The 25880-nt window shown below is 34.2% G+C and overlaps 1 protein-coding gene across 8 annotated transcripts in view; it reads right to left on the bottom strand.

Annotated features, from left to right (window-relative positions):
• VPS13B (vacuolar protein sorting 13 homolog B) overlaps positions 1-25880 on the bottom strand; it is a 735829-nt gene that overhangs the window by 518294 nt on the left and 191655 nt on the right. For all 8 annotated transcript variants that reach the window (XM_074316465.2, XM_019757646.3, XM_019757649.3 and 5 more), the window contains exons 18-19: positions 5344-5478; positions 4408-4581 (exon numbers count right to left, since the gene is read on the bottom strand). In XM_074316465.2, the coding sequence (XP_074172566.2) occupies positions 4408-4581; positions 5344-5478 (309 nt within the window). The remainder of the gene's footprint in view (positions 1-4407; positions 4582-5343; positions 5479-25880) is intronic.

The following is a 25880-nucleotide window of genomic DNA, read 5'->3' on the forward strand; positions in this document are numbered from 1 at the left end:
TAATTAGTCCCCAAGTGCTCCTACCGCTAAACAAAGAAACATCTACTTTCTCAATTTGACCCCTAATTTCTATACAAATGTAATAAATAGAAGAGTCATTAAATGGTTCCTGTGAATAATAACAATACAGAATGTAGCCTGGCACACTAGACTCCCACAAGAGGCTTCAGCTACTTCACTGTAATTAGTCAAGTAGAGAATGCAGTTAAGGGTGAAAGAGGGAAAAATGCAAAGGGAGTTAGTTACTGAGACTTCAAAGACAAAGTAATTCTGTGACACCATGAAAGTGTGGCTCTTTTGACAATGCTTAATATGAAGTAAGAATGGAGATCTTAAAGTTGGACTTTTAAAGCTGGGGGATGAAATTTTTAGCAATATGGATCCTAAGGCTATATGATAAATATAAATAGCCTAGGACAATGGAAAAATGTTATATAGTTAGAAGCCCCAAGTTCAAGATCAGAATCTGACTTGCTAGGTACTTGGACAATTTCTAGGCCTTTATTTCCTCTTCTGTAAGATACAAATAACATTTGCTGTGCTGAAAACAGTCATGTTTTGTAAACAATTTATATGAAAGTGACTTTTAAATTGTAAACGAATTTTATAATGAGTTCTATTTATACCATGAATATTTCTTTCAGTCACATATATACCTAATTCCCATTTATAAAGCTTGTCCATTCTCACATTCTGAAGTCAGAGGTAAAAAAAACTGTCTCTGTCTCTGAACTAAGCTTCCCTCAAAACTCACTTCCTAACTGACTTCTGTATAATATCCACACTTGCTGGCTCCCAGTTTTAATCCCCTTCCTTTAATTTGGGAGTATACGCACAAAGGCAATTGTCTTAACACACGTCATGTCATGATAGAAGCCAGTTAGAATGATCACCAAACTCCTTTAAAATACACAATTTGCCTCAAGTCACTTAGCTTATCACTTACTACTCTACATTCAAATACCTCTCAAATTCTATAAATGAAAGGGAAAAGTTCATTAACAACCTCACCTGGACATCTGTCTGTCTGTGAAAAAACAGCAGTTGATTACTTCTGCTTCCCTTTAACTGTTCACCTAAAAGGGTTTAACTACCCAGCATCTTCTTCTTCTTCTTTTTTTTTTTTTTAACTTTAGGAAAAATTCCTGTGTCATTTCCCTTTGGTGTTCCAGCCACAAAAGCCAAAAATAAATAAATAAATAAAACAAACGTAATCATCACTCACTTGCTCATTCACTCATTAACTATCTGTTGATAGCATAGGATATGTGGGATATTGTTCTGGACACTGGGAATACAGCAGTGACTAAAGAAGCCAGAAACTCCTGACCAAATGAAACATAAATTCTAATAGCCGGGAAAGAAATCAACAAGATAAATCTGTAATATATATATAGTATGGAGGACTCTGATTAAGTACTAAGAAAAACTAAAGAGGAGTAGGGAAATAAGAAATAAGTGTCAATGTGTGTGCACGGACATGTGTGAGAAAAAAGAAGAAAAAAAATTATTTATAAACAGTGGCCAGGAAAGTACTTGCTGAAAGAGTTGTATTTCAGTAAAATCTTGACAGACTGTTAATAAATTATTTATTTTTTTCATTTAAAATTTATAATTTGTCTATACTATCAGTTTTATACACACACACACCCCTCCAATTTAAATCTTGCTACAGGAACATAAGGTTAATCAATATTACTTTAAAACTGGCTTTAAAAATTAATACTTACAAGCTTTCTCATAACCATATCATAAATACCTAAGCCATGAATGTAGATGGCAGTACCAAGGTGAATGGAAAATTTTAATTTAAAAAGGCCCCAAATGAAGTATGTGAATGTAGTTTAAGTAAAAATACATTACATTTTAGGATTAAAACATACCCAAAGAAATGTTTTCAAAGCACTAAATACATGATCACATTAAATTTTACATATAGATTCATAAATATATCACTAAACATAACATTAATATTGAAGACTAGGTGAATTTGCTTAACAGCAAGAAAAAATGTAAAACTGTACCCTAGAAATATCATAGGTATAATTTTTTATAATAGTTTACTTCTCGGTCTATAGAATAGGTTCGAAATGCAAATACATTTTTGTGACCTTAGAAATGGATTTAAACTACAAAGTAACTATGAATAGTGCTATAAGATCTGATTGTTATTTAAATAATCCTGACTCATTAATGCATTCTAACTGTATGTATGGCAGAAAAAAAGACACAGAGTCCCTGGTCCAATTTAAGACTATGTGGTGGATACAAATAAGCTTACTCCCTTCTTAGGTTTCAAAAATCTGAGCAGACAGCCTGGACATTGTAATAAAATTTCAATGATTTAATTATTTGAAAACAAAACCTATCCAAAACTACTATATGGATAATTATATAAAGGAGTTTACCAAATAGTGTATTAAAGGAACACAACTGAATAGGCATTAACAAAACCATGATGTTTTAACTCCAATCTCTTCTGTCTAAAACCGGGGTAGGTAAACCACATAAACTAAATCTGGCCCACCTTCTGATTTTTTGAATTAAAAGTTTTATTGGAACACAGTCACCCCCTTCATTTACATATTGTCTATGGCTATTTTTGTGCTATAATAGCAGAATAGCTGAGATAGAGAGACCATATGGCCACAAAGCCTAAGATTAGCAAAATCTTATCCATTGGCAGTCTATGGGTTTTGGCCTCATCCTCACATTTTTTCCTTAGGGTTTCATACCCGTTCTCACCATTTGGATAACTTCCTTTTAAGAAGTGTTGCCTTTCACAGCATGCTGATAGTGGGTCCTCAAACTTATCTTTCAAAGTACTAATTTCCAGTTTCTAATGTAAAAAAATTCATCTCTCAAATGCTTTTTGTGTCCCTGCATATGTGCACTTGTGCACTACTTTGAATACTGACCTCCATAAAGTCTGTCTAGTCAGTTAATTACACATCTATTCATGGTTTCTACTTTGAACTTAGTGCAATATTTAACATATTTTCTATAAATACCTGTTAAATAATGTTAATGGAGCTCTACTCTTAGGCAACTATTTGAAACCACTTCCTCATTAGCCAATTATCGCTAAAGAAAAAAATTCATTCCTCTCTTCAAGAAATGTTTATAGCTATCTTACTTCTATACTCATTGACTGACCACCTTAGCTTTACTAACCACACACTGCTAATATTTCCCCAGTTTTCATTGATCTTTCTGATGGCTCCTCTCAACGTTAGAGGTTTGGCTCTGCTATTATAGTGTTGAATAAAATGAAATAGATTACAGGCAAAGTGCTGCTAGAAAAGAATGTAAGTCTAAGAAATACGAACTTGACCTCTTTTTTTCTCGGTTCCCCATCAACAGTTTTTCCTTTTTGCAAAACTACAGAGAGCCCCCTTTTGTGCGTGGTGGTGAACGCGGAGAGCGCTTGAAGGCCATCCGCACGCTGCAAGAACAAAGGTGGTGGGATGCTGCCTGCCCGCCCCCCAGTGCCGCATACCGCCCCTCCATCGCACACGCATCTCCGCGGCTAACCATGTCGTCACCAAGTCTCGCTTCTGGTACTCTGTGTGTCAGCGGAAGTAGATGAAGAAGTCTGTCTTCAGGGGAAATTGTTTGCTGTGGGCGGGTGATTGAGAAATACCCACTGCGGGTGCAGAACTTCGACATCTGGCTGCGCTACGATTCCCGCAGCGGCACCCACAACATGTACCAGGAGTACCGAGACCTGACCACCACTGGCACCATTGCCCAGGGCTACCGCGCCCACGCAATCCAGATCAGGAAGGTGGAGCAGATCGCAGTCAGAAGTTGCCACCGACCAGCAGTAAAGCAGTTCTACAACTCCAAGATCAAATTCCCGCAGACCCTCCTGGACCTTGAGTCGCCAACACAAGCCAATCTTCACCACCAGGAGGTGGTGAACACCTTCTTTTAGATGCAGGCCCTCCCTGTTCCCTGGTCTGCCTGAATCCACTCTTTGGTAAAACAAAAAAACAAAACAAAAAACCCTACAGAAAGCCCAAACACCTAATTTTTATATGGCAAACTGTGGGTGACAAAGTACTACTATCCTATGAAAAATGTTTTCTCTCCAGTGTTTTAAATCTCTTTTACTCCTTTCTATGTATTGCATGATATAGTATGTTTGAAAATTCAGTTGGATTTAGTTGATATGAATCTGAGATTGTTATATGTACTACCGAATTACCTCTCATATAAAATAAAACCATCATTGCTTATAAACACATCATTTATCAAAAATGATACAAAATACTTCATGTGAATTTTAAAGAGCACAACTGCAGGGAGTATAATGGACACAAATGTTTTTAAAAGGTCCAATTTTAAAAGCCTTACTGGAAAAGAAAATGCAAAGTAAGTGAATAATGATAACTTTGTACTTACCAGAATTGTGGCAGTAGTCCATATTCTGGGGAACTTGGACTGTGAAGGCTATCAAATCTGGAGCTAAGAGAGATTCTGGCTTTCTACTCTCATTGAGCCACTTGCTGCTATGAAGGTCTTTAGTGTCAGAAGGACCTTGAAGCAATGGAATCAACTTCTCTTTTCCACTGTCACCTAAACAGAAACATTAATGAAAAAAATCTTATAAAATAAAATAGGAGTAGCATGAGGATGCTTGATCTTAAAATACTACTAACATAACATTTCAACTTTATTTGGTAATTTTAGCTGTACATTTAGTTATACCTTAAAAATACGACTGATAAAATTAAAAGCACTTTTAATTCTTAAAGTTTTAATATTTAGCTAATGAATGAAGAGCATGTTCAGAAAAGCTTATTAAAAGAAACAGCTTGAACACACGGTGTTTTAAATATTCGACAGGATCTGTACCTCTTCAAATTTATCTAGAAATTAAATTTACACTGAAAAAAATTAAACTACAAGTAGTTTAAGGGAACTATTATGAAACAAAGAATTGGTAGGAAGGTGAAGTCAATTATAACCTCAAATTGAAAAATAGCTGGGTTTTCTGTTTAATTTTTATTATACTAACATTTCAATTTAATTTTTAGGTGTCATATATATCTATATCTCTTATTCTCCCAAAAAGGATAAATATAAACTTTCCTTTAATTTCTCTCCTTCATGACCATTCTTAAAACTGTAGCTTTTTTCTTGAAATAAAAATTAATTTATTAAAGAGGTATCATTCTGGCACAATTAATAAAAATTTTTAAGTAAAATAAAATATTTTAAAACCTCTGATTCATAGGAACAATGAGTAAATTCTTGTTTCAGTAACGCTGCTTGTAAAATGCAAGGCCAATTCTCCTATACAGGCAATAAACTTTTACATGGTCCAGCTGCACATACCTGGGGCTTTGGCACAAATTTTTATTGATCCCACGGTCCCAGAGGCACATTTGACCAATGATGTGCTGCAATACTTCAATTCAACATTCTGGATTGAGCCCTCAAGAGTTGGCAGGGGATTCTTAGATTTCACACCTAATAAAAGAAAACTGCAAATGTACTAGCCGATTGAATTTAAATAATTTTTATACTCCTTCACCAAGGCATTTAAATTTAATTATACTTTAATTATCTACCTCAGATGTTCTTACAGTATTTGCATTAGGTTTCATAGTTTAGTGTTTAGGAGGTGAAAGGATGCAATTTTAAAATAAATGGGTTGAACTCTCATAACTACACATATGTAGTCACCTCTTGATTAGTCAAGCTAAAGAAATAAAAGTAAATATTTTAAGCAAATATTTATTTACCAAGCTGTAGATGTTAAAAATCATATTTGGTTTTAGAATGTAAAGTAAGATTTTTATTTTTGAAACAAATTTAACTTATAAATTGAGTTTCATTTAGGCAGAGACATTTAATTTCAACATGAAACTTCCAGAGTAAACAGACTCTTCAAAATATCTTGATCAGGTGGGTGAAGAGAGAGAAACAAGATAGCCTGAAATAACTCCTAAGTCAAAACACATTATCTTATAAACAAAATTGCCATCCCGTCTGTAGATAAAAGAAATCAAAAGGATTCTGTATCAATTAATGAAAAAAGTGGATGTTAACATCTCTATGCTCCTTGGAGAAGGGCATAAAAGCACAGAAGGGAATAATTACCATGAAATAAATGGTAGACAAAACTTAATTCAAAGGGGAAATATGTACTCATTTTGGTCTTAAAGAGTAGGTGCAATTAAACAGGCAGAGAAACTTTAAGAACATGATACTGACAATACTGCAGACCAATAAAAGGATAATGATGATGAAGAACTCTAATCAACTAACATTTACTAAGGAATTATGTGTTATGCATATTTCTCATTCAATCCTTACAACAGGCCTATTATAAAGATGTTTATTAGCCTCATTTTAAGATTAGAGGTGTTAAGTAATTTTTACTCAAATTCCTATACTTAGTGAAAGTGTTTCATACAATTTGATCCCATCACAGAAGACTTTACCACTCGTTTTGTCTATATTCACAAATATCTACCAACATAATTTCCCTTCTTTTCCCTATTTCACATTTTGATCAAATATATACTATCCTTTATATTTGAACCTCCTTTAAGCACAACTATGTATGGATAATTAAGAAAATCATAAACTTCACATGATAAATATATTAAACATTATTCTGAAATATTTTATCTCAAACTTTAGTGTGTTCAAGAAGCACCATAATCCTCCGAGAATCTTCCTGAGATGTGCCCCAGGAATATGCAGTTTAACACGCTACATGACGTGCAAATGGTTAAAGGACATCATCTGAAGAAACACCTCTTCACATACTAACCCTTATTTCAAGGGAACTATTAATTTACTAATTTCTATTTGGCTGTTATATAAATCATGTACTGATTGGTTGAAATTTTCCAATATTGACCACCTGTGTTGTTTCCATCTGAAGTGGTATCTATTATGTTCAAGGCAGGATTCTAAACTGTTGTGAATGGACATATTTTTCTGATTTTGTCAGATTTTTATCAGATTCCCAAAACCTGTGACTCAAAAAACTTAAGGAACAGTATCTCAGAAAATTATACGATATCAACGATACTTACATAAACATAGTTGTAGCACCTACCATTCACTGAGTACTTACTAAGTGTCATGTACTATGCCTAGTTTACGTTATTTATTCATCACATACTCAACCCAAAAAACAGAGGTAGTTATTACTATTCTAGTTTAGCTATGGGAAAAGCAAGACTCAGAGAAATAAAGATTTTGCTCAAGGTTCAAGTCAGAAAGTGGCAAGACCTGGATCACACTTGTCCCTGTAAGAATGGAAGCTGAGCTACCCTACATATTTAACATCCATTGTAGTGGCAGCAAGTTATAATCAGTGGATAATTTACCCTGCTCCAATCATTATGTTAGATGATGAGAGGGATACAAAAATGGAATAATACCCTCCCCTAGCCCTCAAGCCCCCACAGTCAAACTCTCATTCTGTGCCAATTTTGCAAAAATAGAAAAAAAACCAAGATAGCTGTTAGCAGACAACAGCTACTGAAAAGTTACTCTCAAGGGTTGCTGATCTGATAATGTTTAGAACCAAAAAAACTGAATCAGTTGCCGGCAGATGCAAAAGCAAATGAATATGAAGAGGCCAAAATGGGTTTGTTTTTAAATTATTTTATAACACTATTTTTTTTCACAGTTTACAAAATTTAGGTCTACCTTGAATCACAAATGGTAGGTCTTTGTTAGTATCTAATGCACGTTATACATAAGACTCATCAGAAGAAGCTGCCTAAAACCTCATCTAATAGCAATCTGATGTACGTACCTATATAAAGCATCTTGGTTTAAACTAATACTACCAAGAACTTATTTCACATTTTTATGATCATTACATTTCTCAAATATTTTAAATCTTGTTTCAACAACAAAATAGCCTTACGCACAATTTAAGAAAAGCTTTTTTATAATTTATTCTTAATGTCACAAGCTAAGATTTTTAAAAACAAATTATTTTTATTTCTTGATAGACTTCAACAATGGATCAAAGTTGCTAGTACAAACAATCTTGGTAACGTCAACTGTGGAGTTTGGTTGATGATGATGAGTCAGTATAGGCTCATCTATGGTAAATGCACCATTCTGATGGGGGCTGTTGTACCGAGGGAGGCTACGCAGGTGTGGGGGGCAGAAGACGTACGGGAACTCTCTGTACCTTCCCTTCAATTTTGCTGTGAACCTAAAAACTGCTCTTAAAAAAAAAGTCTTAATAAAAAATAAAGTTGGTTTCATCCCATTCCATCTTCAAACCAGAACTTGTAAAATGCCTCAAATGTGAGCACTATCCAGGTAAAGGAGCAAGAGTCTTGGCATTACACATCGGGGCACCATTCGATTGCATTCTACATGAACGCTGCTTTCTGAAATTGTGCAAGGAAATCTCCTGTTAGGGATGCTACTGGTGAAACAAAAAGAGCAAAAGCTCTGAAACTAAAAAAGCACAACTTTGTATATAGGCAGCATTACTTATCTAGTAATTGGATAGCTTAAGGTAAGCTACTATTTATTATTGTAACATGTGGAGGCCAAAATACCATATACTGTTCAAGGTATTTAACGCTTAAGAAATCAACTGAACTTTATACAGAATTTAATTTGGAGGTACAATATTTGATAAGATGGGTAGTCAGCTACATGAGCCAGTAAGACAATCATAAAGACAGTGACTTTTGAAATAATGCCTTAATAAAGCACTCACATATTTATTCAAATAGTGTTGTCCTAGTCCACTAGAGGAAGGGAATTGAAATACCATTTTATATTGTACACTCTATTAACGAAATAATCTAAAACTACCAAATTTTTGTAATATAATATAAAAGAATGTACTGCTATTTCTTCCCGTGGTAGTACTCATTTGAAAGATATAAATTTCTAACACATATTCTTAGACCTATGGTAAACTGTTAACCATGACTGATTCTTTTTCTACCAACTTTCTTGCCCACCATAATTCTTCCATCCTCACTGAGACCTTAACCCTCAGTGTCAACTCTCCAGTGTTGAGTGATGAACTTACGATCCTCCTATAATTATCATCTACAAATTAAAAAGATGAACTAATGACAATCACCTGTATATCTGTGTAGAATTAAAAGATTAAGGAATCAAACCACATGTAAGTTTATCTCTGTTCCCTCCTTCACCACCGAAAAGCTAAGAAAAAAATTTAGGGCCCTAAACCAACAAAGAAATGAAAATGAAAAGAAATATAAGAGCTGAATGTGCAGCTCCCAAAGAGGCAAAAACTGTCATCAAAATTTTGGAAGATGAATATTTGATGAAAAAGTAGCAAAGAGATAACTTAGTAAAACAGAGAAAAGTGCCTGTGGGTAATTAAACTATGACGCAAGCTGATCTGCAACAAGCCCTGGAAATATAAGAATTAAAGGAACTAGGCAGTTCAGAGAGCAGGAATGCAGATGAGGCTAAACAGATGAGGAGACTGAAAGTCTAATGACTACAGCACCTTTCCCTTAATTCATGCAGCCATGCAACTACCCCACACTCATTCTGGTAAAAGACTGAAGGATACACTCTGGAGAGGTTAAACCAGAAGAACTTTGGACTAAGCAATAAAACCAAAGGGTCCATGTTAAAAATGGGGAGTGTCTAAAACTCTACATAGAGTACATATGTACTCGATAATGAGATCTCCTTTTCTTTTACTCTCTAAGAACTCTAAGTGCCAGGCTCAAGACCTACGGGAAGGAAATGGAAGGATTTCTCTCTGTGGAAAGTAGCTAATTCAAGAAAAAGGAACCAGAGATCATGATAACTGATTATTCCCCCAACAACAACAACAAAAAAAGAGTTAGTGTCCAATTCCCCTACAGTGACACCAACAAGTCAGCAAGCTCCAACCTCACACACAGGTTCCAATTAGTTATTTAGTATTTTATTCTATAATATAAAGAATCATCAGTTATTAGGTAGAAATCACTAACATGAAAGGTAGAGATTAAAAACACACACAGAGTAAAGGACATTGGGGTAAATAGACAATTTGAGGAACAGAAAACTTAATAATAATAATAATAATAATAATAATAGTAATAATAATAACTATTTCCAAAAAAAGTACAGAAGATACTACATCAAGAACAGGATGCTTAGTTAAATTTTCAAAGAACAAATAACAGCTCTTAGAAATTAAAAACATAATGTTAATTCTCCTTAAAGTAACAAAAAGATTGGAAAATAAACGAGTAAATCTACCATAAATTAAAAGAAAAAATCTCAAAAGACTCAAAATGGGAAAGAAATGACAATAAAAAGAAAGGATCACCATAAACAATCAAATATCTTAAAACCAAAAGTTCTAGAAATAACTATTAAAACAAAATGGAAAAAATAATCAAAGAAATAATTCAAGATTTCCCCAAACTGAAGAATAAGAGTTTCAAATTAAAAGGGTATACCATATACCTAGCACAACAAATGAAAAAACAAACAAACAAAAAACCATACACATAAAAGCCTGCCACCTGAACATCAGGGCTAAAAAGAAGCTCCTAAAAGCGTTTGAGATAAAAAACAAACAAATGCATAAAAGCAGAAATAGGTAACATGCAAACATACAACATACAATTAGAATGGAATCAAACATCCCAATAGTAATACTAGAAACAAGAAGACAATACAGCAGTGCTTTTTAAATTACGTAGGAAAATGATTCCCAACCTACAAATCAAACTATTAATCAAACATAAAGTTAGAATAAAGATTCATTCAGAAATGACAGATCTGAAAAAAGTTTATTTATTCTGCTGGAAAGATAACTAGGGAATTATGATCCACCAAACAGAGAGAGTAAATCAGGAAAGAATAACATATGTGATTCAAGAAACAGAGGGTCCAACGTAAGAGAAAAGGGAATTACTAGGACAATGATAAAAGGAAACTTTAAGACAGCTCTATAGAAGGATTAGAAGCAAATAAAAGTGGAACAGGAGGAAAGAGTACCAAAATAATAATGATTACAAAAATTAAATCTATCTCTTGTATCGGAACATGTTAAGAGAAGACTTATGCTTCTGTCAAGAGTTTGGGGGAATTAACAGTAAGAAGACTGAACACTAATGGAACAAAAAAAGCAATTATTAACGCTAAGAATGAAAGTTGCATAAGAAAAAATATTAAATGGAAGCATAATTCATATATACACAGCCATATTACATTAATAATGAATATAAATTTAAGTAAAAATTGTATATAATTATATTAGATAATTCATGAGGAAGAGCAGAGATAGAGACAAATGAGTGTTGGCCCTAAAAGCCAAATCCTATTTGGTAGACAAAGTAATGTCCCTTCTCCCCAAAGATATCCATATCTTAATTGAAGGACCTGTGAACATGCTACTTTACATGGCAAAGGAGAATTAAGGTTACAGATGGAATGAAGGCTGCTAATCAGCTGATTTGAAATAGGGAGTTTATTCTTATTGTTGGATCCAATGTAATCACCAGGGACCTTAAAAATGAAAGAAGGAAGAAGAGGAGAGTCAGAGAAAGACACATGATGACAGACACACAGTCATAGAAATGCTGTGTTGCTGGCTTTGAAGATGGTGGATGAGGGCCACAGGCCAAGGAATGCAGGTGGCCTAATAGGTGGAAAAGGTCAGAAAACGGACTCTCTTCAACAGGCTTCAAAAAGGAACACAGCCATACCGATATCCTGATTTTAATATGACACTAATTTCAGACTTCTAAACTACAGAACTATAAGAAAATAAATTTATGTTGTTTTAAGGCACTAAATTTGTGGTAGTAGAAAGTATGTAGATATAGCAATATCTAAATATGGAAGATAAACAAATGACAATATTTTATTTAGAAATTTAGAGGTAAATACCTAAGAATAAGCTAAAAATGATTGTCTATAAAAAAAAGCAGTGAAGACGATAGGGGCCAAGAGGACTGCCCATTTTGTTACAAGCCTTGCAAAACTATTATCTAATAAAATAAAACAAAAGAGCATTCAGGATACTCAAGCAACCAGGACTCAGGCTACATACACAAACAATAACATCACAGGATAGTGAATTCTGAAAGAGGGAAGAGGTAAATTCTTTTAAACTTTGCATTGAAGAGGCAGCCATCTTAGCAGAGTTATTAAGGAACATTACACAAAATAACAACAGCAAAGTAATTCCAAATGGTTGGTATTATAGTAATCATTTCAGGGGAAGAAAAAAGGGAGAGGAAGATTTATCACATAAAGAAGAAAGTGGAAGAGTGAACAAAAGTGGCTGGGTAGGCAAGAACAACGAAAGAAGTACAACAAAAAAGCTGGTTAGTTCCAAGACTCAGTGGGTGACAAAAATTGCAAATGGCTCCCACTGATAACACAAGCAGATAGGAGGAGACAGCAAACTTTAAATGGTAGTGGTTGTTTTGTTATTGTTGTTTATAATGATTTTGTTGTTTTTAACATGGAAAATCAAATGAAGTGACATTCTAGGATTAAATTAAGCCAAAATATTTGGGTAAAAATATAACTTAGTATTTTCAACAGAATATAAAATATAACCACTGAACTATAACTAATTAAATAGTGTGAAATATAAAGTAATCTCAGGGCCAGCCCGGTGGCTCAGGCGGTTAGAGCTCCATGCTCCTAACTCCGAAGGCTGCCGGTTCGATTCCCACATGGGCCAGTGGGCTCTCAACCACAAGGTTGCTGGTTCAATTCCTCGAGTCCCACAAGGGATGGTGGGCTCCGCCCCCTGCAACTAAAATTGAAGACGGCACCTTGAGCTGAGCTGCCACTGAGCTCCCAGATGGCTCGGTTGGTTGGAGTGCGTCCTCTCAACCACAAGGTTGCCAGTTCGACTCCCACAAGGGATGGTGGGCTGCGCCCCCTGCAAATGACAACAGGCAACTGGACCTGGAGCTGAGCTGCGCCCTCCACAACTAAGACTGAAAGGACAACAACTTGAAGCTGAACAGCACCCTCCACAACTAAGATCGAAAGGACAACAACTTGACTTGGAAAAAAGTCCTAGAAGTACACACTGTTCCCCAATAAAGTCCTGTTCCCCTTCCCTAATAAAATCTTAAAAAAAAAAAAAAAAGTAATCTCAAAGTGATATTTAGATGACAGACTTGAACTTTAAATATTCACAAGGAGCAAAAACAAAGTCTTACTTTTCATTGTTCCACCTCACTTGCATCTCAGAGATCCCTGCCCATATTAGCAAAAAGAGAGTCAACAAACATTTACTGACCACTTTGTATTACAGATCTGCTTCTCTGATTTTTAACTTTTTTTAACATCAACAATGGCAAATAAACAAGTAGACTCAGCTTCATACTGACAGGATGATAAAGAGATGCCTGAGTTTAAAGCAATACATTCTGCCACCTAGTTTATGATACAATTCTTAATATAAAGATTAACAAAATAAAATTTGCTTCTAACTGAAATTCTATGAATTACAGTTTCACTCATACATGCCTTTCTCACACTAACCATGTATATTGCTATTTTGTATTATTAAGAATTAACCTGCTGGGGGTGGCCGGTTAGCTCAGAAGGTTAGAGCCTGGTGCTAATAACACCAAGGTTGCCAGTTGGATCCCTGCATGGGGCACTGTGAGCTGCGCCCTCCTTAAAAAAAAAAAAGAAAGAATTAACATGCTCCTCTTCAAGCTTACTTACTTAACTTTGATTACTATGTTATGCTTACAAGTGTGGGGATTTGGACATTTCTGCACTAGAATAAGGCACTAGAAAAATAAATCTTTTCATTTGGAAGTGAGGGAGCCTGGTTAGATTACTGAAGAACTTACAACTTACAGATGCAGTCTAACAAGATTCAGTAACTGATTTTGGCTGGAAAGGGCGGGATCACTAGATTGTATAGACTTAAAAGAAGAGAATTCCAGACAGCTTAGCACACTGCCTCAAATATAATAAATGTTCAAGATCAAATAATTTTCTTTATCCTTGACATCTTCATTACCAAGTATGGGAAACTGAAAAACTAACATTAATGTTAGTAAATCATGTCATTAATTTATTTTCTCTTGCAATGCTCTTAAAGGTTTATGTTCATCTCTAGCACACTGAAGTTTCACCATAATGTATCTGCTTAGAGGTTTACGTTTATCTTTCCTGTTCAGGATTTATAATTCTTAAATCTGAAGATTCACATCTTGCATCAATTTTGTGGTTTATAAAAAATAATCTCTAAATATTGCCTCTCTCATAGTTTCTCTTTCTGAGAGTCTTATTAGACATATATAGAATTGTCTCATTCTAGTGTCCAGATCTATTGACCTATATTTTACACTTTCATCTCTATTTTCAATGCTGCATTCTGGGTAATTTCTTTATATCCATCTTCGAGTTAACTAATAGTGTCTTCGGCTGTGCCTAACCTGCTATTTAACCCATTCGATGACTTCTGACCTACAAAGATTATATTTTTCTTTTCTAAATTATCTAGTCTTTATTGACAATATTGGGAACTCTCTCATAGTTTCAACTCTATCTTTTTCTTCTTTAATAATTTTAAATGTCATTTTATACTGTTTCTGATAATTACATTAATCTGAAATCCTAGGATTCTACATCAGCCATTAGAAATCAATATTAATTCCTGCTCTTGGTGGATTATTTCAAGTTCTTGGTAATTTTGGATTCTGAGTTGACATTTCACAAGGCTTTCTTTTGCAAATACATTGCCAGAGTTGAAGGTATGTATGTCACAACAAATATCTGTGTTTACTACGACATACCCAGAGATGTAACCAGTCCACCTAGGATCACATATTAAGTTGACTTACTGGCTTGATGGCTCCTAAACCATGAAGGATATTTAAATCTGAGTGATAACAGGACTATAATTACAAATTCTCACAGAAAGCACTGTCCCTCTTTCCCATCAAGCCCAAAACAAAGAAGCTTCTTTGTTGAATCAAGAATGGGGCAGATTTTTGAAACCTTTCCACTAGTCCTTAAAAGGTTATGAGTTGAGGGAGATGGAACATCACTTTTAATTCCTCCCTTCTTGTCCCCACCCCTTTTGGTGTTTAAAAGGCAAGCTCATTGATAAGTGAGCAAAGTTTGAGTGCCTGCTTACCACTCTGGTTTTTAGTTTCCTCCTTGATTTAGGCTTTTTTTTTCCTTTCTTGCAGATTCAGCAATTCACTTAGAATTATATAGGTTATATATTATTCAGCATGAATGTCTGTAGAGGAAAGGTTTTCAGGTTAACCAGTATATCACACTGTCAGGCATAAAAGAATTATCTGGCCCAAAATGTTCAGAGCTGAAGTTGAGAAACCATGGTCTGAATCATAGTGCACAGGATTTAACAACTCTTTTGTCAAATTCTTCCAGCCATCTCCTGCAGTGTGTTATATTTTATTCTTCCAGGTGTCAATTCAGGTGAGAGAATGTCTGGGAAACATAATTTTTTTTCTCAATCCCATAATTAGTTCTGGCCATCCAGGACATGGTTGCAAATAGTAGTTAGAAGACACTGACCCAAAATGTATTCATTATTTTGTGTGCTACAGCTATTGCTATAATCCTTATATTTAGAACAAAGCTGATTGTTAAATACAATAAACATTCATAATACTTTGACAATTAAAAAAGTCATGTCATGCTATGCTGTATGTTTCTTAACTATAATAAATGTAGCTTATAAGTGAATTATTTCCTCCCTACGATTTCATCCATGATAGATGAGGAAGCAACAAGTATTTTTTTAGGTTAAATACTGTATGGTATGCAGAGATATTAAAAACATTATGAACCCCAAAATGTACTTAATTACATTGTTTCAGTTTCCCTGAAAGCGGATATAAATCACTGGCTAGCTTACAAAGTAATCATTAGCACTGAAATGATAAATTTCCATTTATCATTTCAGTGGTTAAAAAAGCATTTATGTAAGAGTTCAATAAATGTTAGCTAGTATATTCTCATTATTGTTACTATTACTACAAACAATACAAGCTTGGACTGAGGAAGTCAGTTTACACACATTAATGAGTAATGAGGGAATTTACTGAAAGATACACTAATCGCCTTTATTCTAGTATGAACTCTGCTATCAAATAGCTATGTAATCTTGGATTTGAAACCTCTGTGGCTCACTTTCTTCATCTGAAAAGAGTGTTTTGGGATTTGATTATGACCAAGGTACCTTTTAGATCTAAAAGCCAATGTTCAGCTGCAGTGGGAGGAGAGGACACAGCCTACAAGAGGACACAACACTGCCATATACCATCAGTATTGTTTTTAAAAGCAAAGAAAACTTACACCAATTAAATGAAGCAGTTATTACATTTTTGTACACATGGTAGAAAATAATATGGACTAGGTAAAGTCAGTTAATGACTTTAGTGAAAGATGAAGAAAATTTTAAAGAACTATAAATCTGTTTACAAACTGTTACTGCAAGGATAACTTTTGAAACCTTTTATATCTTCCCCTAGCCTCTAGAGATGTAATACCAGGTGAAGAACGATAATTTTCTTTGTGATACAAATAACAAAGTGGTACAATATTATAGGTTTGTTTTTTCTTATAAATAAAATTTTTTGGTTGAAATAAAAATAACATCCAATTACTAGTGATTATAATTTAGTATAATACCCATACATGAACTTTAAAAAATAACACTTAGAATAAAACATGAAAACAAAATGCTTAGGAAAAAAGAAATGCCTGATTCTTAGATTAGGCAATTTCAAAACACATATAGGAAAGAAACATATTAAACTAAATTTTCAGTAATAACCACAGGTGAAATAGCCAAAGAAGGGCTACTATGCAAAAGTCAAATTATATTAAACTCCATATTCTGACAGCTAAAGGGGGGAATGGGGAGAGGAAGCCATCACTCTTAGTCACTAAATTAAAGGGGGAAAAAAATGAAACAACTATGTAGACATCAGGACAAAATGAAATGAGAGCATTTAAAAATACCACACAGCAAGCCTAGAGTCTATTTTAAAACACCTTATAGTAAACACAAGAAGGAAATTGTGACAAAGTTTTTTTTATTTTTTTTTAAACGCGGAGAAGGATGCTAAATAACTGACAAAATAAAAGAGGTCAAAGTAAAGGGGAAAACTATCTTTTAAATTAAGGAAAATTGTGTGTGTGTGTGTGTGAGAGAGAGAGAGAGAGAGAGAGAGAGACAGACAGACAGACAGACAGACAGACAGACAGACAGGAGGGGAAGGTAAAGGGCACACCAAAATAAAAATAAATCCAACATGCACTCTACACAGAACAAGATCATTCTTCTTTCCTTAGTTTAATTCACATTCCGTTATACCATACTCTTAATCTGACCACAAAGTAAAACTGACAAGCTACTTATCTGACCACTATGAAACCTTGACTCCAACAAGCTATTCTTTTACCGTGAGAAGTCTGTGGGCATGCAACCAAGATTCAGTCTTGGTACTTCAATCACTGATCTCTGATCCTGGCAAAATCGAAGGCCTGCTGCATCTACCTGAACTGTTTGTTTCTTCTCACTGTGGAAGGCAATCATGCTGGCTTAAGGATGCAAGCTTTTGTCTGCACCTAAGCATGATCATCTACTGTTGGTCCCTCACGTACACACTAACTCTGACTCACATGTCTCATTCATTCACTCACTTATTCATTAAGTTTTTACTATATGCTACCATACACCAAGCTCAGTCTGGGGTTATGGCACTAAAAAACCAATTCAGGCTCTTCTCTCATGAAGTTCACAATCTAGTGAATGAAGTACTACTGGGTATTAAACTAATAACTACACAAATATATAACCACATGATAGTGTGAAAAACATCAAAAACGAGAAGTATGGAGTGCAATGAAAAGATAAGGAAGGGAAGGTCTGAACTAGTCTGGGGAGCCTGAAGAAAATACCACTTGAGCTATGACTAAGGAGTTATCCAAAAGAAGGAACTGGGAAGAAGGATTCATATTCATCTACTGTCTTTGCCTAGACACAATGTCACAACCAGGAGAGCAAACAGATGGCCAGTGTGGACACCATTCTCTCAAGGGCAATGTACTACCAAGTCTCATTTTCATAAAGATATTTGTTGGATGAATAAATGAACCCATGAATCAGTAAATGGTAAAGAATACAAAAGCAAATTCACATAAGAGGAAATACAAGTAATAAAAAGATATATGCCAAAAGATCGATTTTGCTGTAACTAAAAGAAAGTGAATTACAGGAAAAGCGAAGCATCATTTGTGAGTACAATCTACAATATTATATGTTGTTGAGGCTTTATTAAAACAGTCATTACTCTTCATTACCAGTTGTGTTACATATTCATGGAATGATTTGGGAAAGCAAAACATATTATACGTTATTTTTTAAAGTTTATTATTCTTCACCAAGTTATTCAGTCCTAGAAATTTATCTCAAAGAAATAACTAAAAAGAAGGGAAAAAATGCTTATAGCAGTATAAATTACATCAGCAAAAAAATCAGAAAACACTTTTAATGTTATTGAAGAGGAGAATGGCTAGGTGCATTACGAAATATCTCATTGAGGGAGGGGGTTGCTAAAAGGGGGGGAAAGGGATCAAATATATGGTGATGGAAGGAGAATTGACTCTGGGTGGTGAACACACAATGTGATATATAGATGAGTATTATAGAATGTACACTTGAAACCTATGTAATTTCATTAACCATGTCACCCCAATAAAGTTTTAAAAACCTATGTTATTTGATGTTTATGTAAAAGTATACAAAATATATTTATTAACACATGTTAAATCAAACAATGGAATATAAAATACTATATACAATATGGTTACAACTATATGAAAACTATGCATGGAAAAATATTAAAAATTATAATACACAGAAATTTTCATTAATGTAGAGAAATGAAATTTTGTAAAAGTTCATATATAATCTAAAAATTGACTCACTAAGTTTGGAGACTTAAATACCATCATATAACAAGGTTTCACATTTAAAAATAAAAATAAATAATGCTCTGTAATCACTATAGGTAGAATCAGGAGGAAACAGAAAAGAACCCTATTAATATGGGTATATATAGACAAACTTATAAGTGATATGAAAGAGTACAATATATAAATTTACAAATAATATTAAGCCTTTCCAATAAGTAATTCAAAAAAAATAAAATGAAGGAATATATCAGGACTCTAAGAAATATATTTAAAAGATATGCACCAGAAGAGGAAGAATAAAAATGATAATGCAATCTATACATAAACTGAGCTCTAAATTATTCATGGATCAGGGCAGGCCACATCCCTAAAGAACAAATGTTGCTACTGGTAGTAGATTCAGATTCAGAGTAAGACAACATGTGGCGTAGTTTAGGTATGATTAAGCTATGTATGTATGTAAATATTATGTATGTATGTGATATATATACATGTATATGTATATATATATGCATTTATGATTAGCATCAACAAACAGAAGACTACTCAAGGTCACATTCATCCTCATTCTAATCAAATAGAAACAATTTTTTTTATTAAAGTTTATGTGGGTAACAAGTGTTAGCAAAGTTACATAGGTTTCAGGTGTACAATTCTGTATTACATCATCTATATATATCGCATTGTGGGTTCACCACCCAGAGTCAGTTCTCCTTCCATCACCATATATTAACAAAAGTTCTTAAAAGATACTTTTTCTTACTCATTATAGAAATAAACTAGTTCTACTTCCAGTAGGGCAGAGAAGACTTTCCTTTATTTCTCATGCTAAGTACAGCTAAAAACCCAACATTATATATAAAACAAAAATAAGAAGACTCTGAAAGCTATAAAGGTTAGGGACCACAGGACTCAAAGAAAGGCACAGGTTTCATTTTTGCCTAATATATCCCAGACTTAAAGCTGAAGAAGCCAGCAACCCAGAAAAGCCAACAGGTACAGACATAAAAAGTACTAACAAAGCCAGTTCTCCCTAGCCAAAGCACCTGAAGGGGGCATTCCAGCAAGAGAGAAAATTTTTAGACAATAACTGTTCTACTCTAGCCAAAAACCACAGAAAAACTTGTGGTCTCACCCGGAACAACATCAACAAAGGTCAATGAGAAGCCCAGACTTCCATCTTCAACATGCTCTAACAATGAACTCCCAAAACCCCCACTTAGGCAGTATACAAAAAGGTTGAATAGGGAAACTGGACTTCCAATCCAACCTGGTAATAAGGAAGCATACCTCAAACTTCTAGCTGGGGTGGTATCAAAGGAGGCCTAGTGAAGAGTCAGAACTTTCTACCAACCCTCAGCAACAATAAGTCACACAACCACCACCATGGTGTTAGCGGAGACCTCAGATGGAGCTCTAATGACACAGTCCAACAACTCCAAGCCAGGGAGGTATCAATGGAGATCTAAACAGCCAGAATTCCCATCCTGAGCCAGAAATGACAGGTCCACACCCAGGCTTTGGATAGCAATTGAAGCCAAGTGGAAAACCTGGACTTCTGCACCCACCTGGCAGTAACAAGGGCTCATCTCCCCTTCCACTGTTGGAGCATTATCAGATGAAGTCAGATAAAACTGAAAGTTTAAATAAGATCCAGTCTGAAAATAATATCCAAAATATCCAGGTTTCAATTAAAAATCACTTGTCATACCAAAACCAACAACCCAAAATGAATGAAAGACAATTAATAGATGACACTGAGATGGCAGATATGTTAGAACTACATGACAGACTTTTAAACAGTCATCATAAAAATGACTCTAAAAGCAATTATAAGCATGCTTGAAAATAGACTTAGTAAAGAAATAGGAAGTTATAGTAAGAGAAGAGGAGAAGAGGAGGAAGACAATGGAGATGACATAAAAAGGAACCAAAAGTAAATTATAGAATTTTAACAGAAAAAAGAACCTCAGTGGGTGGGTTCAATACCAGAATGGAAAAAACAAATTAAAGAATCTCTTGAGTGGGAAATGAAACAACAGAAATTACCCAATCTGAACAACAGAGAAAATAGGAAAGAAAAAAAAAAAAGAACAGAATCTCAGGGACCTGTGGGACCAAAACAAAAGATCTAACATTCATGTCATCAGACTCCAAAAGGAAAGGTAGAGCTGAAAAAGTACGTGAAGAAAATAATGGCTAAAAACTTCCCAAATTTGGCAAAAGACAGAAACCTGAAGAATAAGAAATTGAGCTAACCCCAAACAGAGTACTCAAAGAAATCAAAACACATTATAGATAAACTTCTGAAAACTAAAGACTGAGGGGAAAAATCTTCAAAAAAGCAAAAGAGAAATGACACCTTACCCATAGAAGAAAAACAATTCGAATGACAGCAGATATTTCATTGGAAACCATAAAGTGCAATAGGAAGTGGCACAACACTTTTCAACTGCTGACAATATCCTTCAGGATTGAAGAGAAAAACCAGACATTCTCAGATGAAGGAATACTAAGAAAATTTGTAATGTTTTGTTAAGTATTTAACTTAGTGGAACTTTTAGGTTTGGAACTTTTAGTCCAAAAGAAATGAACTTTTAGGTAGCAGACCCACCCTAAAAGAACAGCTGAAGTAAGTTCTCTAAACAAAAAGAATAAAATAAGGAATTTGGAAATACTAGGGGAAAAAAGAAAATAAGCGAAAGTAGGATAAATTCTTGAGTTTTCTAAACTATCTTTCATGTTGAAGCAAAAATAATATCTGATGTGGTTCTCAATACACTTAAATGAAATATTTAAGACAATTATAAACAGGGGCAGGTAAGCACAAATTAGTAGTCACAATATTGCCACAGGGATACAAAAGAAAGTTTGGGGAATATAATCAATAACATTGTAAAGATTTTGTAAGGTGTCAGACAGGCACTTGTCTTATTAGGGAAACCACTTCATGGACAGTATAGATGCTTGACCCCGGCGCTGTACACCTGAAGCTGAAGCTGAACAATACTGAACGTGAACTATAATTATATATATATATATATTAGAGGGGGGTGGGGGGGAGAGAGAGAGAGAGAGAAAGAGAGAGAGAGACAGGATGTGGAGTACAGCATAGGGAATAGAGTCAATGGAATTTTAACAGCTATATATGGTGTCAGAAGGGTAGTAGATTGGGGAAGGAGGATTATCACTTTGTGAGGAGTGTAAATGTCTGACTATTACATTGTTTTGTACACCTAAAACTAATAAAAAATAAATGAATAAACAAACAAACAGGGGTGGGTAAAGAAACATAAAGGTAGGTAGGTTTCTGCAAATCACTTGAACTGAAAAAAGGATGATACCAGTAGACTTTAATAGGTAGATTTATAAAATGTAAACCTAAAACAATCACTAAACATTTTCACAAGATGCACTCAAAATATTACACATAAATCAAACTGGAATTCTAAATAATGCTCAAGTAACCAACAATGAGGCAGAAAAAGAAAACAGAAGATGAAACAGAAAGCAAAAGCTAAAACAGCAGACTTAAGGCCTAACCTACTAATAGATTAAACCTAAGTGATCTAAATCTAGCAATTAAAAACAAGATCGGCAGACTGAATTAAAAAGATGACCCAACTATATTCTGTCTACAAGAAACTCACTTCAAGCATATGATGTACGCAAGTTGATAGTAAAAGTATAAAAAAGGTAGATCATACAAACATTAATCGAAAGAAAGCAGAACATGAAATAGTAAGGTGTCACTTCACTAGAATAGCTATTAAAAATAAGAGAAAACGTAAGTAATGTCAAGGATATGGAGAAATTGGAACTCGCATACATTGCTGGTGGGAATTTAAAATGGTGTGGCTCATATAGAAAATAATGTAGCAATTCCTTAAAAAGTTAAACAGAGAGATATATGACCCAGCAATCCCACTCCTAGATAAATACACAAGAGAACTGAAAACATATGTCCACACAAAAGCTTGTACAAGAATGTTCATAACAGCATTGTTCTTAATAGTCAAAAAGTGGAAAGTCAAATGTTCACCAACTGTTGAATGGATAAACAAAAGGATAGTATACTAATATTACCTTATTTATCCATAAAAAGAAACCAAATATTGATATATGCTACAACATGGATGACCCTTGAAAATATCATTCTAACTGAAATAAGTCAGATAGAAAAGATCACATATTGCATGATTCCACTTACAGAAAATATTGAGAATAGGTAAATCCCTAGAGATATAAAGTATGGAGATTAGTGGTTGCCAGGGTCTGAGGGTAAGTGGAATTGGAGAGTGACTACCAAATGGATATGGAGTTTCTTTTGGGGTAACAAAATGTTCTAAAACTAGACAGTGGTGATGGTTGCACAATGAATATAATAAAAATTTCTAAACTATACTCTTTAAAATGGCTCATTGGTAAATGTTGTCTTATGTGAATTTAATCTGAATTTGAAAAAAGAAAAAGCAGGCATGGCTATATTAACTCCAAAAGTCATAGCAATTCTAACTGTGCATGACCCTAACAACATAGCTACAAAAACTATAACTCATAGCTGCTAAGAAGAGACATAAATCCAAAATTCTAGCTGGAGACTTCAACACCTCTCTCAATTATTGGCAGAAGAAATAGACAAAATATCAGCAAAGATATAGAAGATGTCAAAAACACTATCAACCAATAGGTGCTTTTTGAAATTATAAGGATGTAAATATTGTATATTTTACAATATTTAACAGTCTAGTTTATTTTTGTCTTCGATTCTTTGTTTTCTTCCCCTCCTCCCTCATTCAACTGCTCTGTTTTCCCATGGCTACATACATACCTTATTAATTTGGTTAATTACCAAAACATGGACTTAAAAGAAACTGTTTCAGCCCTTAGACTTCTAGACACTGATAATCAGGCTGCAACTTCCTTGCAATTTTCCACCAAATGATGCATGAATCGCCCCTACAACAGGATCCAACATAACATTATCTCAGGACAAACCAGACCCTACGATGCACTTTTCCAAACATCAGCACCCAGGAATCACCTAACTCCCCCTTTCCTTTGTTTTTCTGCTTCTTATGTGACCATAAAACCTTCTGGCTGATCTAGGAATGGGGAAGATGGCGTTTGAGACAGGAGTCCACCATCTTCCCAGAATGCTGGCATTTTGAATAAATCTTTCTTTCCACCAACCCTTTTCTCTCAGACTTTGGCTTTCATGAGACAAGCGGCTGAACCTGGGTTTTTCAGTAATACTGTAGAACAACAACAGAATACACATTCTTTTCAAGGGCATACAGAACATATAACAAGATGGACCATATTATTCTGGTCCATAAGTAAACCTCAACAAATTTAGAAGAATTGAAATCAATAGAGTTTGTTCTCTAACCACAATAGATTCAAATTAGAAATCAGTAAGAAAAAGATCACTGGAAAATCTTAAAATACTTGGAAATTAAACAGATCTAAATATTCCACAAGTCAAAGAGGAATACTCAGGGGAAGTAAAAAAAAAAATACACCTTGAAATGAATGAAAACACAACAGAGCAAATTTGCAGAACACAACTAAAGCTGTTCAGAGAGGGAATTTTATATCACCAAATGCATACATTAGAAAAATTAAGATCTCAAGTCGATAATCTAAGTTCTCACCTCAAAAGTGCAGAAAAAGAACAAAATAAACCCAAAACAATCAGAAGGATATAATAAAGATAGCAAAAATCAATGAAATTTATTTAAATTGTTTTTTACTATCAGTAAAATTGACAAGATTCTACCAAGACTAACAAAGAAAAATTAAGAGAAGCTATCAATTGCCAATTATCAGGAATGATACACAATATAACTTCACTCTGAAGACATCAAAGGTTAATAAGAACTACCACTAATAATTCTGTATACAGAATTTGACAACTTCGATAATATGGATCAATAAGTCAACTTAAAAAATACTCGCAAAAAGTGAATCTCCAGAGTCAGATGAAGAATTGTACTAAATCTTTAGAAAAGAATTAATACCCCTTCTACAGAATCTTTCCCAGGACACAGATAGAAAGGAAACACTTTCCATTTCATTTCATGAAGCTACCCTCATTCCAAAACAGACATTACAAAAATGGAAACTACATACAAATAGTCCTCACCAATATACATGTGAAAATACTTAACAAAATATTAGAAAGTGAAATTCAGCAATGAGTTTGGGTGTATAAATATAAATAATATACCGTGTCAAAATGAGTTTTATTCCAAGAATGGATGTTTAGTTCAACATTGGAAAATCAATGTAATCCCCCATATTTACAGACAAGAACAAAAAGCATGATGACATCTATCAAGAAAACGCATTTAACAAAATTCAACCCCTAATCACAACAAGAAAACTTTCAGGGAAATAGAAGTAGAGAGTAACTTCCTTAACATGAGAAAGAATATCTACGAAAAAACCTAAAGCTACTTAATGGTGCAAGACTGAATATTTTCACACTAAGACTGGAACGAAACCAAGTATGTCCGCTCTCGCTGCTTTTATTCAACATAATGCTGGAAGTTCTAGCCAGTACAATAAGACAAGAAAGACAAATAAGACATATACAGAAGGGAAAGGAAAACAAAAAACAAAACAAAAATCTATCCCTCTGTACAGTAGCCATAACCATGTGTAATGCTTAAGGAACCTTTTTAAAAACTTCTAGGAATAATAAGTAAGTTTAGTAAAGTTGCATGACATAAAATAAAAATAGAAAAATCAATGTATTTCTATACACTAGCTTGAATATACGTGTACACAAAAATTTTAAATGCAATATCATTTACAATCACTGAAAAAATGAAACAGTAAAATTAACAAAACATGTAGAGGACTCGTATGCTGAAACTATAAAATGCTGATCAAAGAAATCAATGAAGATCTACATAAATGAAGAGACATACAGTGTTCAC

The sequence above is a fragment of the Rhinolophus sinicus genome, chromosome 6 (assembly GCF_057876585.1).
Source record: "Rhinolophus sinicus isolate RSI-liver-muscle chromosome 6, RSI-T2T, whole genome shotgun sequence".
NCBI lineage: Eukaryota > Metazoa > Chordata > Mammalia > Chiroptera > Rhinolophidae > Rhinolophus > Rhinolophus sinicus.